The sequence below is a fragment of the Phodopus roborovskii genome, unplaced genomic scaffold (genome assembly GCF_943737965.1).
Source record: "Phodopus roborovskii unplaced genomic scaffold, PHOROB, whole genome shotgun sequence".
In the NCBI taxonomy this organism is placed as follows: Eukaryota; Metazoa; Chordata; class Mammalia; order Rodentia; family Cricetidae; genus Phodopus; species Phodopus roborovskii.
In genome coordinates this window covers 152,411-170,731 of record NW_026126665.1, presented here as the reverse complement: position 1 = coordinate 170,731, position 18,321 = coordinate 152,411, and the positions used below count along the sequence as shown (strand labels likewise).

At 40.2% G+C, this 18,321-nt stretch overlaps 1 protein-coding gene across 2 annotated transcripts in view; it reads left to right on the top strand.

The window, feature by feature from the left end:
* Vcl (vinculin) overlaps positions 1 to 18,321 on the top strand; it is a 104,044-nt gene that overhangs the window by 69,655 nt on the left and 16,068 nt on the right. For both annotated transcript variants that reach the window (XM_051174456.1, XM_051174455.1), the window contains exons 9-14: positions 1,236 to 1,389; positions 2,272 to 2,447; positions 10,429 to 10,619; positions 11,899 to 12,098; positions 13,721 to 13,849; positions 16,933 to 17,082. In XM_051174456.1, coding sequence (XP_051030413.1) covers positions 1,236 to 1,389; positions 2,272 to 2,447; positions 10,429 to 10,619; positions 11,899 to 12,098; positions 13,721 to 13,849; positions 16,933 to 17,082 — 1,000 coding nt within the window. The remainder of the gene's footprint in view (positions 1 to 1,235; positions 1,390 to 2,271; positions 2,448 to 10,428; positions 10,620 to 11,898; positions 12,099 to 13,720; positions 13,850 to 16,932; positions 17,083 to 18,321) is intronic.

The window sequence follows — 18,321 nt, the reverse complement described above, 5'->3', positions numbered from 1 at the left end:
ATGGTAGCTTACAACTAACTGTAGGTCTAGTTCCAGAGGGTCTGATGCCCTCTTCTGGTCCTGTGGGCACTGCATGCACACAAGCACAAGCAGACATGCAGATGAAACACCCATACACATTAAGTAAGAGTAAATGCCTTTTCAAAACCAAATTTTTTGAAGATAGATAATAATAGATTCATTTTACTATTAAGGAAACAAGGATGCTTTGGAGTTTCTCCTGGAGTTAGAAGCTCAGATTTGGAGGAATCATGTCATTCTTTAAAATGATAAAATTGTCATTCCTATGATTGGCTTTATTAGCCTACGTGGATTAAAATAAAAGTCTTACTTTGTGGCCTAGAAAATCTGTTAAGGGAATGGTCTCTCCTTAGTCCTATCCTTCTTCTTCTTCTTCTTTTTTATGTAGTACAATGCCATTTTTGAGAGAAGGAAATATATTCGTTCTTTAAAGACATCACAGAAACAGTGTGCTCTTTTTGTTCCTCAGTACTAACTAGTTATATAGTAATGAAAGATACACATTAATATTATCATGGGGGGGGCTAGAGAGATGGCTAAGCAGTTAGGAGAATTGGCTGCTCTTTCAGAGGACCCAGGTTCAGTTCCCAGCATCTTCATGGCAGCTTACAGCTGTCTGTAATTCCAGTTCCCAGGGATCTGGCACTCTAATTGGTTTCAGTGTGGTATGTATTCTCATACTATATACACTATGTTCTGAAATAATGTCAGTATACAGTTCTCCATAAATAAGATAAGTCAATGAAAGCACATATTACTATTGGAACAAAGCCCTCTATAACAGTAAGATCTCCAGCAAATTTTCCTACTGAAGTTTATCTTTGGTTATATAGTGAAGAATAATTATCATCAAATTTTGCTAGCCTGGCTTCCAAGTCATTAAATAGTTTCCTAAAACTAATGACATGGTGGTGCATGCTTATAATTCTAGCATTTGGGAAGAAGAAACTGGAAGATGAACTATTCAAATCTAGCTACAATTATATAAGACCTGGTCTCAAAAAAACAAAACAATAAAACCATGTGCTTTTGAAGGCAGAAAAGAAAGTAGGTAGTTTGGATGTTTTCATTTGTTCAGTTTTCTTATGCCTCTGAGCTTACTGGGGAAATAGAAAGACACACATTTAATAAAAATGACACACATACTGGGTAACGGGATATTTGCTATTAAGAATCTGAGAGTATATAATGACTGTATCTGTCATTCTGAGTAGAGGACAAGGAGCCTCACCAGTGGCTATGCAGAAGGCCCAGCAGGTGTCTCAGGGTCTTGATGTGCTCACTGCAAAAGTGGAAAATGCAGCTCGAAAGCTGGAAGCTATGACAAACTCAAAGCAGAGCATTGCGAAGAAGATTGATGCTGCCCAGGTAAGGACTGTTTCAGTAGGACAGGCAGAAGAGAAAGAGGAGGGTTCTTACATACCCCGCATCTCTTCCTGTACTGCCTTTTGCCATGTCTACTGTGGGTAGATAATGGATGCTCCTTAGTGATGACAGATTCCCAGCAGCTTCCAATGGTGACACTTGCACCATCATAGTTGTAGACTCTTGTTTGTCTACACTTTGAGTTAAAGATCTTAATTTTCAGTACTTCAGCTAGTTAAAAGATCTCTGAGTACGGCAGAACTCTAGATTTTGAAATTGTTTCCTGTCTTAGAATTCAGTAGTATATTAAGTGATAGTAGTATTCAAATTTAGCATTCTACTCTATATAAAACGCTTTTCAAAGCATTTTAGAAACACAAATACTTGAAAACTTGAAGTCTGATTAATTTAAAGATAAAGCTTATGAAGATGTTTTATTCCTTTTTGTTGTCTTTTTTCTTTCAGTTTGGGCATCAAACTCAGGGCTTCGTACATGTTACTCAGGAACTGTATAATTGAGCTAAAAATCACAGCCTGAGAATTATTTTAATGGAAATCACAGGGCTGGTAGCTTAGCTCAGTAGTAGGAGTGTATGGCTAGGTTTGATCCCCAGTACTTGGGGTGGTGGGGGATATGTCATGATGGTAAGCAGAGAAGAGAAGATGGGGTGATTTGATCTTACCTGAGCTAAGTACCTGTATAAAACTATTAGAATTAATGCTCTAAAAACTGAGTGCCATTATGTTGTATGTTTACTTTAGAGTTATTTCTATTGGCTTCACTAAGTTTAATTAAGTGTGTTGTGTGATTAGAGCTATTTCTGATGGCTTTGTAAGTTTAAGTGTGGTTCATGAGAAGATGACATTGTTCACTTTGGTGTGTAGAATTGGCTTGTGGATCCAAATGGTGGACCTGAAGGAGAGGAACAGATTCGAGGGGCTCTGGCTGAAGCTCGGAAGATTGCAGAATTATGTGATGATCCTAAGGAGAGAGATGACATCCTACGCTCCCTTGGAGAGATAGCTGCTCTGACCTCTAAACTGGGAGATTTACGAAGACAGTATGTATTTAATTTCTTAGTCCCACATTAGTACCTCTCCATCTTACCTCCCACACAATTCCTCTCTCTTCTACTCTAGGAGTATGTAGATTTGAATCCCCAAAATGTAGACCCTTGGACCCTACCTCATGCATAGGTAATTGCATGTTGGATCCACATAGGCTAAATAGGGGTTTTTTTTTTTTTTTTCTTATTTTACTTATTGATCCCAGTTCACTCTCCCTCTCCCCTCCTTCCCATGCCCCTAACCACCTTCCATCCCCGCCACCCCCACAAGGAGGGTGGTGCCTTCCAGGAGGGGTCAACAAAAATCTGTCAAGTCATTTGGAGTAGAGACTAGGCACTGCTGCTCTCCCCCCCCCCTCCCCAGGTTAAGGGAGTATCCCTCCATGGGGAATATGCTCCCAAAGTCCTTTTGTTCACCAGGGATACATCCTGGTTCCACTGTCAGAGGTCCCTTAGACTGCCCGTTCAGGGGCAGTTTCCCAGCTATCAGCCTGGGAGCCCATTAGCTCCTTCTTGTTCATGTCAGCTGTCTGTGGGTTTCTGTAGCTTGGTCTTGTCTTCCCTCTCTGCATCTAGATTATAGTTCAGCTCAGTGTTTGTTTCTCTTTCTATCACCTACTAGATGAGGACTCTATGATGGTAGATAAGTTAGTCATCAATCTCATTATCAAGGAAGGGCATTTAAGGTAGCCTTTCCACTGTTGCTCAGATTGTTAGTTGGGGTCATCCTTGTAGGTTTCTGGACATTTCTCTAGAGTCAGTTTTCTCTTCAAACCTATAATGGCTCCCTCTTTTATGGTATCTCTCTTTTTTGCTTGCATCTATTCCTCCCCTGACTCAATCTTCCTGGTCCCACATGCTCTCCTTTCCTCCCCTTCTCTTTCTCCTAGCTCCCTCTCAACTCACTGCCAACCCACTCCTAATATGCTCAGGAGATCTTGTTCCTTTCCCTTTCTTTGAGGGACCTTGTATGAATCTCTTAGAATACTCCTTGTTTCTCTGATGGTGTGAATTATAGGCTGGTGATCCTTTTCTCCATGTCTAAAATCCGCATATGAGTGAGTACATACCATGTTCCTGTTCCTCTTTTTTTTTTTTTTTTTTTTTTTTTTTTTTTTGACTGGGTTACTTCACTCAGGATGGTTTCTTCAAGTTCCGTCCATTTGCCTGGGAATTTCAAGATTCCATTGGTTTTTTTTCTGCTGAGTAGTATTCCGGGGTGAGTTTGCTTCTTTTTTGTTCTAAGGCTTTCAGTTGTGCTGTTAATTCTCTTACGTCCTCCATTTTCTTCATACAGTCACTTAGGGCAATGAACTTTCCTCGTAGCACTGCTTTCAAAGTGTCCCCTAAGTTTGGGTATTTTGTGTCTTCATTCTTGTTGAGTTCTGGGAAGTCTTTAATTTCTTTATTTCTTCCTTGACCCAGGATTGTTCAGTTTCCATGAGTTTGTAGGGTTTCTGTAATTTGTGTTGTGTTAATTAATGGTGATTTGATAAGATACAGCTATTCCTTTTTTTTTTTTTTTTTTTTTTTTTTTTTTTGTATCTGTTGAGGTTTGTTATGTTGCCTAGTATGTGGTTGACTTCAGACAAGGTTCCATGTGGAGCTGAGAAGAAGGCATATTCTTTTGTATTTGGTTGGAATGTTCTATAGATGTCTGTTAAACCCAATTGGGACATAACTTCTTTTAGTTCTTTTGTTTCTATGTTGAGTTTCTGTCTGGTGGTCCTGTCTGGTGAGAGTGGTGTGTTGAAGTCTCCCACTATGAGTGTGAGGTTTTATGTGAGCTTTGAGTTTTAGTAGCATTTCTTTTATGAATGTGGGTGCTTTTGTATTTGGGGCATAGATGTTCAGAATTGAGACTTTATACTGATGGATTTCTCCTCTGATGACTATGAAATGACCTTCTTCATCTCTTTTAATTGATTTTGGTTTGAAGTCTAACTTGTTAGATATTAGGATAGCTACACCTGCTTGCTTATTGGGTCCATTTGATTAGAAGATCTTTTCCCAACCCTTTACCCTGGGGTAATGTCTGTCTTTGAAGCTTAGATGTGTTTCTTGTATGCAGCAGAAGGATGGATTCTGTCTTCATATTCATTCTGTTAGCCTGTGTCTTTCATAGACGAGTTAAGACCATTAATGTTGAGGGCAATTAAGGACCATTGATTGCTAATGCTTGTTTGTTTTAGATTTGTTGTTGTTGGTGGTATTGGTTGCCTGCTTTATCCTTTGGGGGTGAAGTGGGGCTATCTATTACCTATGTCTTTGTGAGTGTAGTTAACTTCCTTGGGTTGGAGTTTTCCTTTCAGAACTTTCTGTTGGACTGGATTTGTAGATACGTATTGTGAAAAATCTGGCTTTGTCATTGAATATCTTCTTTTCTCCATCTATAATGATTGAAAGTTTTGCTGGGTATAGTAGCCTTGGCTGGCATCTGTGGATTTTTAGTACTTATAGAATATCTATCCAGGACCTTCTGGCCTTGAGCGTTTCCATGGAGAAGTCAAGTGTAATTTTGATAGGTCTGCCTTTATATGTTACCTGTCCTTTTTCCTTAGCTGCTCTTAATATTCTTTCTTTATTCTGTATGTTAAGTGTTTTGATTATTATGTGGTGAGGGGTCTTTTTTCTTTGGTTGAGTTGATTTACTGTTTGGTATGCTTCTTGTGCTTTCATAGGCATGTCCTTCTTCAGATTGGGAAAGTTTTCCTCAATGATTTTGTTGAACGTGTTTTCTGCACCTTTGAGCTGGGCTTCTTCGCCTTCTTCTATATGTCTATTATTCTTAGGTTTGGCCTTTTCACAGTGTCCCACATATCTTGGATGTTTTGTGTTTAGGATTTGTTGGATTTAAGATTTTCTTTGGTCAATGAATCTATTTCCTCTAGTTTATCTTCATCACCTGAGATTCTCTCTTCTATCTCTTGTATTCTGTTCATTATGCTTGCATCTGTAGTTCCTGATTGTTTGCCCAGTTTTTCTATATCCAGCATTCCCTCAGTTTGTATTTTCTTATTGTCTCTATTTCAGTTTTCAAGTCTTGAACTATTTGAATTGTTTCCTTCATCTGTTTGATGGTTTTTTCTTGGCTTTCCTTACTTTTTCAAAGAGATTTGTTCATTTCTCCAATTTTTTTGTTTGTGTTTTTCTTCCATTTCTTTAAGGGATTTTCTCGTATTGTTTTTGAGGGCCTCTATCATTTTTTGTTGTTATTAAAAGTTTGCTTTATTTTTCCATGGAGTCAAGTGGTAGCTATTAATTACAGTTAGATTTCTTTTTCATTCTTTTCAAATGTTATCAGAACAATTAGCATCACCTTATCAATAATTAAATAAACTTGGTTCCAATGTTTCTGTCCACATCTGGATTGTTTAGGTGATCAGGAACTCTTGATTCCTTTAGCTTTGAGTTCTTGATTGTATCTCCAAATATGAAAGAGTTGAGAGGCTCCTGCTGACCCCACAAAGAAATTAATAGTGAACAAACTCCAATTTTTTTTTGGTATAGTTACAAATGAATATCTTGACCAAATGAATCCTGTAGCCATCAGCACGATGGGTTGAGCTGTGCTGAGTTCTCTGCAGGTCTGGCCATGTCAGCTAGTCCAGCACACACCAATCCCCATTTCATTATTGGAGCCCAGAAAAAAATACTGTTCAGGGGCCTTCTGGGTGGTTGTTATAGCGGCCTCAATTTCTTTGGCAGCAACAACTTCACTTTATTCATGAATCGGTGGTAGGAGGCCTGCAGGCCTCTGGTCCTGGCAGCTGTCATCTCGGTGGCACAGGGAGCGACAGCAGCTAGGTGGGAGAGCCGCCGTGTCCTCGTTCCTGGCTCTGTCTCTATCATTTTTATGAAGATATTTTTTAAGTCGTTCTCTTCTGATTCATCTGTTTTGGGTTGTTCAGGTCTAGTTGGTGTAGAGTCCCTAGATTCTGGTGGTATCATGCTTCTCTTTCTAGTGTTAGGTGTTTTCTTGTATTGCCGTCTTCCCATCGCTTCTTCCAGTGGGTACAGGTAGGGTCTCTCTCTCTCTACCCTACTCTCCCAGTGGGCGTAGGTGGGTCAGGAGTTTGATGTCTGTAGCTCTGGGTGGTCCAAGATATCTAGGAGATCGCTCCTCTGGCAGAATCCTGGGGATGGGTATTGAAGATCAGGCAGGCAGGGACTCAGGAGTGGTCCCTCTGGGATAGACAGATTCAATGTGCTCAGAGCAGATCCAGGAAGTTCCCTGGAGGTAGAGGCGTTGTTGGACCTGCACTCTGGCCCAGTGTTCAACCAGAGCAATGGAGCCACGGGCCCAGTAGGACATAGGGTGCGGGGGAGGGGGGCAGGTTCTGGGTGGGGTGGTATGTAGGTCAGAGTACTAGGACTATAGTATCTAGGGCCAGGATATGGGGGGGGGGGAGCCAGATTCAGGGCTAACCCAGGGAGTTTCCAGGGAAGGGTGTGGGGGGGATTTGGCCTGAACTGGTCTTAGACTCACCTCAGGCAGAGGCCCCGGCTAAATAGGTTTGTGACATGGGTAGGTCAAATGTTGCTTATATGTATCAGTGATATAATTGAATTTTCATAATTTGTTGCTGAACATATAGTTTAAAATGAGCACATTTAGTCTGATGCGAACTCATTTTCAAGCTCTCTTTTCTTTGTTTCTAAAGTAGAAGTTTCCTTCCTATGTTATGCTTGTTACATATGTTGTTGTAGCTAGCTGTGAAAGGACTCCTGCATGTATGTGTGAGCGACTTTCTTCAGCAGTGTGGTTTTTTGAGTAGCAATTAGATAAAGAATTTTTAAATTACATTTCCTGGATGATTGTTCCTATAATAACATCCTTGCCACAGCTTCTTTTCTTAAAGGCTTTCATCATATCTACTCTCATTATATGGGAAGAGTTACTCCTTTGTTCTGACAAACATATGGCTGTCTTAAAACAACAAGACAACACCATAGGCTGGGAAATATAGCTCAATTGATAGAGTTCTTATACAGGACCCTGGGTTTGATTGCCAACATTGCATAAAACAAGGCATGGTGGAAGATGCTAATTTCTGGGAAGGTCCCAGAAATTGGGAGGTAGAGGCAGGAGGATCAGAAGTTCAAGGTTCCCTGTGTCTCCATCATGAATTTGAGGCCAGTCTGGCCTATATGAGACCCTATTTGAAGAAACCAAGCCATAAAAACCAAACCAACACCATACCCTTAAATGCTCTTCAGTAGGGCGTGAGGAGGGTAGTTGAGTTGGGTGCCCTTGTCCTCCCTTGCTGCTCCATGCGTGTCTATCCAGAATAATTGCTTTGTCCCAGAGGATGGTCTTTTGTGATAACTAGAGCCTGAGCCTTAGCATACTTTCAGGAATGTTAAAGAAGGGAGTAATGGCAAGGAAGAAATGGCTGTCCTTTCTGCTACCGTTCTGCAGCACCATTCTCTAAGGATAACCATAGTCATATTCTACTTCTTCCATTTAACTTACATGTGCTATTTCTGTTTGTCTGTGGGAAAATGTCTATTCTTATCTTCCCAAAGTAAGAAATTCATCTTTGTGAGTTCAGGCCAGTCTGGTCTACAGAGCTAGTTCCAGGACAGGCTCCAGAGAAACCCTGTCTCAAAACACCAAAAAAACCCAAAAACAAAAACAAAAACAAACAAAACAACAACAACAAAAAAAGAGATTCATTAGAATCTTTGGACAAAGAGGACATTGCTGGCAGAAAGGAAGAGGTGATGAATTGCTAGGACCTAACACATAGATAGACTCATGAATATTTTTTGGATGACAAAGAGATAACCACTTTGTAGTGCTGATTACAGTAGACTTTATGTGTGGCTGCTAATGCTGTCATCATAGTTATCATTGTTACGTGAGCAGACATGCACAAAAACCAGGCAGCAGGACTATTCATGTGAAAAACCGCAGTAAACTCCTTCTTTGTCTACCTTTGTAAGAGGGGAAATTAGAACAAATTAAAATAATAATTTAAAGTTAGTCATTTTGGTAGATGGGTTGTTACTTTCCCTTCCTCCCTCCCTCCCTCCCCCCTCTCTCCCCTCTCTCCCTCCTTCCTTTTTTTTTTTTTTTTTCTTTTTTTTTTTGAGGCAGAGTTTCTCTGTGTAGCATGCTGGAACTTATTCTGTAGACCAGGCTGGCCTCAAACTCACTGCTTCCTGAGTGCTGGGTTTAAAGGATATTTTCATTTTTATAGATAAGGGAAATGAAGGTGCTTTTCTATGACCAAGTAGTTTCAAGATATAAAATTGACCAGATTATTTGTATTTCCTTTTTCTTTTTTGTTACTTAACTTTCTGTGTTTAGTTGTTTTGTCTACATGTGTATCTGTGCATCCCATGCATGCCTGAGCTTACAAAGATCAGAAGAGAGTGTTGAATCTGGAACTGGAATAAAGGTGTCACAGATGTTTCTGAGCCACCACATGGGTCCTGGGAATGGAACCTGGATCCTTTGAAAGAACAACCAGTGCTTGTAACTGCTGAGCTGTTTTTTTCTTTTCTTAATGGTTAGAACCACATCTTTGGAATTAGTTCTTCTGGGTCAGTTTCTATTCTTGAGACATAACTTTTTTTTTTTTTTGTGGTTTGTTTTGTAAAATTTCTGTGTGGCTACACTTGTTTAGGTTCTTTGGCTGCAAGGAACTGGATTGAAAATATATTGAGGCATCTAATGGAACCCCAGCTTGAACTGTGCCAAGCCTAGTAGTAATTAGAAGCCTCCATGTTCCCCTTTAGTAAATTAGTTGCTGGATTGGTCCTGTATACCTGTTTTACTCTTTGTTCACTTTATTTGGGGGTTCTCCCTTTGGTTTGTCTGACCATGTCCCAGGTTTAACCATAATTTTCTAGCTCCAAAGCCACTACTCGTTAACTTTGAAAATGCTTTTGAGTTTTTTACAAAAATATAGACCCTTACCCCATTCTAGACATTATCAGTCTCTCTTTTGATGATGCATTTTACCATCTGTATCTAAAAATAGATTTCAGGTAATTTTTATTTGCACTGTGCTTAGAGAAACACTAGAATATAATTAAATGTAATTTGCGACTGCAGGTGTGTTGAGTAGTAAAACACCCAGTTCAATCAGTTATGGCAGAAAGTAGGAATTATATACTAACATAGATAGTGTAGGTGATAGTACAGTGAGCACTCTAAACTCAGAGGGCCACATATGAACCCTGACTCTATCAAATTAAATAATGGGATTTATTTTTCTGTGTAGCTTTGGAGCCTCTCCTGGAACTCCCTTTGTAGATCAGGCTGGCCTTGAGCTCACAGAAATCTGCCTGCCTTTGCTTTCTGAGTGCTGGGATTAAAGGTGTGCATCATCACCACCACCACCAGGCCAAATAATGGGAACTTATTTACGTTTGTACGTCAGCTTTGTGTGTTACTTCATAGGGTTGTGGTGAGTATTAAATGATATAAGGGAGAACTTGTAGCATACCTGGAAAAATTAGGGCTCAAATATACTATCATTAATGGTTGTGTTATTACTAGTACTGCTTCTATTACTAACATGGTTGTCCAGGCACACCTAGTTCCACAGGGAGCTTGTGTTTTTGCTGTTGTTGTTTGCTTTTGTTTTTGAAATAGGGTATCTCTGTGTAACCCTGGTTGTTCTAGAATTCTGTAGACCTGGCCTTTAACTTGGGGATTAAAGGTGCCAACTGCCTGATTAGATTTTGTGTTTTCATATTTGTCAGGGTGAGAGTCTAGTGATAAGTGATTAAACTAACATAACCTGGTAGTTGTATAATTGTATAGACTGACTCAAACTAGGACAAAATAATATGAATTTAAGTTATGTTAATATTTAAAGGCTAAATATTCATTTCAAGTCAATGTCATAATCATTAGCAAGCTTCATTGTCATTAACATATTATTAACAGTTAAACTATCTCAAAATCATTGTGTCTACATTGTAAACCATAACTGGATGGTTATTTTTACTTTTGTAGGGGAAAAGGAGACTCCCCAGAGGCTCGAGCATTGGCTAAACAGGTAGCCACAGCCCTGCAGAACCTACAGAGCAAAACCAACAAGGCTGTGGCCAACAGCAGACCTGCCAAGGCAGCGGTCCACCTCGAGGGCAAGATTGAACAAGCACAGCGGTGGATTGATAATCCTACCGTAGATGATCGTGGAGTCGGTAAGGGCTGGGCCACTTATGTTCGGTAATACGGTGTTGAAAGGGTTCTTGAGCCACTGTGAAGAAGTCACTTTTCAGTGTGGCTCCATTTCCAAATGTAGCCAGTAAACTCTCTATAATTTAACCAAGATGTATTACAGAGTAGATGATTTTGCTATGGACAAACAGAGCTTCATAATTGAAACTTTGAATTAATTACTACTTCATTCTGAAGTATTCCTGTTTTTATAGTCCTTACCAAGTACCCAGTTGAGTATATTTTTTGGAAAATGACAATAAAATGTATTTGTTATCCTCACAGCATCCTGTTACAGTTGAATCTCCCCCCCCCCCCCCCCCCCTTTGGCTTTGCCTTAGTTTTTTGCGATAGAATCTCCTTGTGTAGCTCTAGTTGTAGTTGTCCTAGAACTCACTATGTAACCAGGCCTTGAAGTCACAGAGATCCACGTGCCTTTGGTTCCTGAGTGCTAGGATTAAAGGCATGTGCCCGTCATGCGTGGTTGATTTGATTTTGAAGAAGACCCAGGAATAGACTTATATGTTTATTTTCATGATTACCTAGCACATCTGCTGAGGCTGAAAAAATATGCTCTCCTTTCCTACATTCACTGGATAAGATGAGTGCTTGACTTAGTGATGGCTAGTGCCAGTAATGGGCAAGGGCAGATGCACAAGTGGGTGTAGGGGCGAAATGATATGAACACTCTGTTCTCATTTCTGTTAAGGTATTAGTACCTACTGGGCAGCAATTTGATTGTTAGGAGTTTTTTTCCTAATACTTCATTTCTAAGGAGTTACTATCAGAATGTATGTAAACAATGTGAATATTATTGTAATACTTTGCAAGCAGTAAGATAGTTTTGGTTAATATAATAAAATATAACATATTTTTAGGTTTTTGTTTTGTTTTGTTTTGCTGCTTTCATAGTGTTTGGGACCAAATCCTAAGACTTGTGTGTGCTGGTCAAGTAGTCAAAAAGGTATTTAAGTAAGTGGAAACTGCTTACTAGAAAGAAAAGCAGTGAAGAAATAAGTCAGGCTTGGGGTGTATGTCAGTGTTAGATATGCATGAGGCTCTGGGTCCAATCTCAGCACTTCCCCCAATTCTGAAAAGTTAATGCAGTTTATTCTCTTATATTTTTCTATATTTCCAAAGGGTTATATTTTGTCGGAGGATCCTGTACCCATATTAAATACTATTAAAACAATCTGGATTTGCAATACAGTTGCCTTCCTTACGTCTGTGTGAACTTCAGTGTTTTCCTCTTGGTTTATTTAGGTCAGGCTGCCATCCGTGGACTTGTGGCTGAAGGGCATCGGCTGGCCAATGTCATGATGGGACCTTATCGCCAAGATCTTCTTGCCAAGTGTGACCGTGTAGATCAGCTAACAGCCCAGCTGGCTGACCTGGCTGCCCGTGGGGAAGGGGAGAGTCCTCAGGCGAGAGCACTTGCATCCCAGCTCCAAGACTCCTTAAAGGTAGACCTTGCTATACTTTCTGATGTCTATTAGTGTAGAGAAACACTGAGCAGAAGAGACTGTTGCACAGTATATATACATGCATGTGGAGGTCAGGGGCACCATCTACACTTACTGTTTGAGACAAGGCTTCCCATTGTTTTGGAACTTGCCAAGAGAGTAAGCTGGGCAGCCAGTGACCCCCAGGGAGCTTCCTGTCCACACCTCTCCAGTGCCAGCATTTTTCAGTGCGTGTTTTAGAGATCAAATGCAGGCTCTCATGTGGCACGGCAAGCACTGTATTGACTGAGCTGCCCCCACCTCTGCCTGAGACTTGAGATTCCTGTGATTGAGATTCCAAATATATAAGGAGATTAGAGTTTATTAGGAATAAGCCAAGTGGCAGCAACTAACGTTTTTTTAAATTTCATTTCATTAAGAGTTCTTTCATGATTTTGCTCTGCGCATATATCATTTTACTGTTTTTAGTTTTTAAATTTATAAAAAATTTTATGTGCATTAGTGTTTTGCCATGGGTGTTGCGTCCCCTGGAAACAGAATTACGGACAGTTTAAGCTGCCATATGGGTGCTGGGAATTGAATCCACATCCTCTGGAAGAGCAGTCAGTGTTTTTTACACTCCAATCCCAGTTCTCCCTCCCTCCACTCCTCCCATTCATCCCTCCACCTCATCTGCTCCTTGGAGAGGGTAAGGCCTCCCCTAGGAAGTCTACTAAGTCTGCCCCATCATCTCCTTGAGGCAGGACCAAGGCACCCCTCTACCCCCCCACCCCTGTGTCTAGGCTAGGCAAGGTATCTCTCCATATAGAATGGGCTCCACAAAGTCAGTTTGTGCATTAGCGTTAGATATTGGACCCACTGCCAGTGGCCTCATATATTGTCTCAGTCACACCATTGTCACCTAGTTTGGTGAGTCTAATTTGGTCTTATGCAGTTTCCCCACTTGTCAGACCTGAGTCAGTAATCTCTCACTAGCTCGGGTCAGCTGATTCTGTGGTCATGGTCTTGACTCCTGTGTTTATATTATCATTCCTCCCTCACTTTGATTGTACTCCAGGAGCTTGGCCCATTGGTTCATTGTGGATTTCTGCATCTGTTATTTATTCAGTGTTTAATTTTTTAGATAGGGTGTCACACAGTAGTCCAGGCTGTCCTTGAACTTTTTGGCAATCTTCATAGCATGATCTGAGTGCATAGATTATATGCATATACCTGGAGGTTATTGAGTTTTTCTATAAACCTTATTTTTTTAAATTCTTCTAAGATAGTAGACTATTTAGAAATTTGGTGTTGCATTTTCCAAGTAGTTAATGCAGTCATCACCAAGCCTGGCTAGAACTGGGAATGGTTAGAACCTTTTTTGTGGTAGTCCTTTTCTATCATTTCATTGTGCCCACCAAGAAAGAAATCATATATGTACCTTTTACTAGACACTAATGTCTTGAAGAACAGAGTTCATAACTGGGTCTGTGCTAGCTCTGTGCTTTGTACATATTTGATATTCAAGAAATAGTTTTGAAAGTGAATGAATGAAAGGCAGACTGAATGAATGAGTCAGTGAAGTTAGCAGATAAGCCTTTTGGATGTTGCTGTAAATTCCATTTGTAAATAATATTTTTAAGGATCTTAAAGCCCAGATGCAGGAAGCTATGACTCAGGAGGTATCTGACGTTTTCAGCGATACCACAACTCCTATTAAGCTGTTGGCAGTGGCGGCCACAGCTCCTCCTGATGCACCCAGTCGGGAAGAGGTATGTATCGGAAGCACATAGGCATCTTGTGGATTAAAGATGGGAAGGCAAATCTCCTTGTCCCCCAGGAGTATCAGTTATGTCTGTCTTTAAGTGCTAGCTGTAGCCGTTAGATTAAAGCAAGTGGAATTGCTTTTCATTACATACCAAGAAGTATGACATGAAAGTAAGTATCTTTGGCATTGTTTCAAAATATAAAAACTGACCTTTTTATGGTTTTCTTGGTGTTTTCCTCAAGGAAGGGCATCACTCCAGGCAGGATGAGGATCACTGCAGCTACAACTTTTGAAACTTTAGACTCAACATCAGTCACAACAATTTTTAAAGCTCATTTAATGTAACAATTCTGTGCAAACCTTCCAGTGACTCCTCCCTGTCCTGGAGTAAAGCCAGAGACATTACAATGAACAATAGTCTAGTGATGTGCTGGTAAGGTAACTCTTCAGGAAAAAGACCCAAATGGCCTGCTTTGTAAGTGCTGCTTGGATTTTCACTATGCAAATACTCTGTTGTATTTTTTTTTTTTTTTTTTTTTTTTTTTTTTTTTGATACAAGGTCTTGCTGATGGCTTTTGTAGCTATTGATTAATCACAGAGGAGAAAAGTTTCGAGAGCCACCCAAGTTATAACGTTTTGGTTACATGTTGTGTTCTCACTTCTTGGAGACTCTAGCCTAGGTTAGGATATGGTTCAGTTCATAGTCCCCTTAACACTAGGGTGATTTGCTACTTTTCATCCCAGGCTTCTAAATTTCACTCTCTTAGATTCAACTTTAGGCTTCTCTTATCCATCTAAAATTTAGATTCTAGATTCTAGGTGCTTCATAGTTTCCTCAGCATATGCTGTTTCTCTTCAAAATTGTTTCCAGTAACCTTTTCCTAGCCCTACATCCCAATAGATAACTCAGGCATTTTAATTTTATATTGTCAGTAATTTTGAATCCTTTTTATCTTGGTTTTCACCACCCCTGGATGGTTGCTTAGCTCTTTGTTGTCTTTGAATCATTCATTAGGCCACCAAATTGGGATTCATCCAACCCCCGATTTTCTCCTGGTTAAGCCATCTAGTGGGCATGAGGACAGAGCTAGAGCTTTGTTCTACATCTTTGTTTACATGGTTGTTTGCTGTTCATGTACCCCAGGCTGACCTTGATCTTGTTAGGAGGCTGAGGATGGCCTTGAGCTCTTGACCCTCAGTGCTGCACTCATAGATTGTGCCATAGCACCTGGCTTGTAGGATACTGGGGGTCTGATCCAGGATTTCATGTATAGCTGCAAGCTATCTACCAATGAGCTATAACCTCAAACCCCTATAGTCTGGCTTTTATTATTCTTTTTATGTTGGTTTCATACAGGTTACTGTCTCTTACTCCATGCTCCTGCAGTAGCTAGTTGTGTGTAATGTCTTGCATACTTGGCCCTTCTATGTCTTTGCTTCCCCTCTCTATCTAATTACCTCTGGCTTCTTTTCTGCCTGGTTCCTCTTTGTTCTTTATTGTGTTCTTTTACTTTCTGGATGGATTAAATGCCTTTCCTTTTACTCCCATAATATTGCTGTGTGGCTCTGCCATTTCACATAGTAATACACCTTATTACAAATGCCTGTTTCTGGGCTCCCCACTACATTGTGAACCCGATCAGGGACAGATAATTGTCTTTTCAGTATCAACCTTAAGATTGGGTAAATAGTAGGTAGTCAGTAAATTTTTAAAAAATATTTATTTACTTATTATGTAAGTGTTCTGCCTGCATGTATGTCTGCATACCAGAAGAGGGCACCAGATCTCTTTATAGATGGCTGTGAGCCATCATGTGGTTGCTGGGAATTGAACTTAGGACCTCTGGAAGAGCAAGCAGTGCTCTTAACCTCTCAGCCATCTCTCCAGCCCAGTAGTCAGTAAATTTTGACTGAGCTCAGAGAAAAGTAATCGAATGCACCAGTTAAAGGGAAACCAGTTACAGCCTGGACTTGAAATGTCCACCAAAGCAGGCAGCAGACCTGTAAGCCTATGTAATGTGGGTATCAGTGAGGGTAGGAAAACTTGTAAGGCCAGGAGAACAGGCATTTTCTCTTTTTGTCTGACATTGCGAGCATTAGTTATTTGGAAACTGAATCACAACAAGAAGTCAGGATAGATTGAGACTGTAGGTAGTAGATGCAGGGCACTGGGATGAGAATAGAGTATGCTATTGAACTGGAAACCTTTAGAGATTGCCTGACCTGAGTCAGGGATGGAGGTCCGTACAGAAGTAGCAGCGTAAGTCCTCCCAGTAGGGTGTAAAAGAGGTGTTCTGCAGGCTCCTGGCATGCTCTGTGTGTAGTATTAACCTGACCCAGTGCTGTCTGATATGCCTTGTTTTCCAGGTATTGATCCTAATGTCACCCAAGCAAATAGAAAGCCTTTTGTCATTTTAAGTTAGTTTGTTTGATAATGTAATCCTCTGATAATACCTTCAACAGAAGGAAAGTTAACTTTTTAAGATTCAGACACCCAACTGAACAGTTAAGTAGATGGATTTGCATTTGGAACTAATAAACTCATCCATCCTTGCCTTTGTGTTAGGTCTAGTATGAGTATCAGCTATCTTTTCCCCACTGAGGTCAAGGGCAGAGTTTTTACAACATTAATGGTAATGGGATACATGAGAGGCTGGAGCTAGGCAAGGACTCTGTGGATACTTGTAGACTTGTAATACACCCAGTTGCCTACGGGAGAGCCTGTAGTGGATTTGCCTGTCTACTTCAAACTAAGAGTGAAAACCTTTGGGCAATGAGATTGTTTAGTTTTCACATTCTGTGAACTTGTTGCAAAATGTGTGTGTCCTGCTTGCTCTTAGTAAAGTAAGTTTGAAAGAAGATTCAGGGATGTGTTTTTGTGTGTGTACATGATACTTAAGGTTGAACCACTGAGGAAATATCTAAAGGTCAAAATTTGGCATTTGACTATTGGTTTAGTAATAAGATTTGATGTCATCTCAAGTTTTTGAACAGTTACAGAATCAGATTAAAAAGATCTTTTCTTGACTTCCTTGTGCATTACATTGAAATAAATTTCCTCGATGTCTTTATCTTTTTTTCCTTAAGGTATTTGATGAGAGGGCAGCCAACTTTGAAAACCATTCAGGAAGGCTTGGAGCCACAGCGGAGAAGGCGGCTGCTGTTGGTACTGCCAATAAATCGACGGTGGAAGGCATTCAGGCCTCAGTGAAGACAGCCCGAGAACTCACTCCCCAGGTTAACTTTTACTCACTCTTCATTTGAATATCATCATATAGTGTTTGCCAAATGAAATTAATTATAGATGCTTTGTTAAGATCACATAAAAAAGTATGCAGAGGGGTTGGAGAGATGTCTCAGCAGTTAGAAGCCATCTTAAGGGCTCTTCCAGAGGATCCCAGTTTGCTTCCCAGCACCCATGTCATTTGGCTTACAACAGCATGTAATTCCATCTTCAGGAGATCTGATGCCTCTGACCTTTTTGGGAACCTGCACTTATGTGCACATACCCATATGTAATACACACATAATTAGAAATAATAAAAATAAATTTAAAAAGTATATATGGAGCTAGGGAAATAGCCAGGAAAGCTCTTGTCACAGAGTTGTGTGGACTTGAGTCTGGATCCCAGAGCTCATATAAAAGCTAGTCATGGTAGGGTATGTCTGTAATATAGTGCTCAAAGTGAGATGATGGGTAGAGACAAGGAGAATCCCTGGGAATTCACAGGCTAGCAAGTCTGGCATATGCAAGTAATTATGAGTAACAAAGGACTTACTTGTCTTCAACAAGTTGGAAGGTGAGGACCAACACCAAGGTGTTCTCTGACCTCCACACACATTTGTGGCACACATGCAAACACAAATGCTTACATGTCCACACACATCATATATGCACACCTTGTACACATACACACCCTATATCCATATTTACATATTCATTGGGTTAAAGTTGGTGACCTCTAAGATTATAGAGGACTTTGACCTTTATATATTTTTGCTTTGTTTGAATTTTAAAATAATGGTCAGTATTATTTTGAAAGCAAAAACAAGGCAGTAAAGCAGTCCTCCTCCATCATACATGTAATTAAGCATCTCTTTGAGGAGACTGAAAAAAAAATAGCTATTTTCATTGCTAGTTTTCCTTCCTAATCACATAACCAAGGTGTATAGTTAATTATGTGATCAAAGCATAGCCAGGAGGTTTAGGAACAAAAGAAGATTGGAAATGAGAGAAAACAAATTGGAAAGAATTGAAGTTCTAATAAGTCCATTTGCCTCCCTTTCCTTGCCCCCTCCCATTTTTCTGAGGCAGACTTTTGTTTTGTAGCCCAGGCTGGGGTAAAACTATCTAACGTTAGAGTTATAGGTGTGCAGCACCATGCCCAACTAGCATCATTTAGTGTGATGTTTGTGCAGGGTTGGGGTTTTTTCCTCCCTTCTCCTATTAATATAGAGAAATCCATTATACATGCC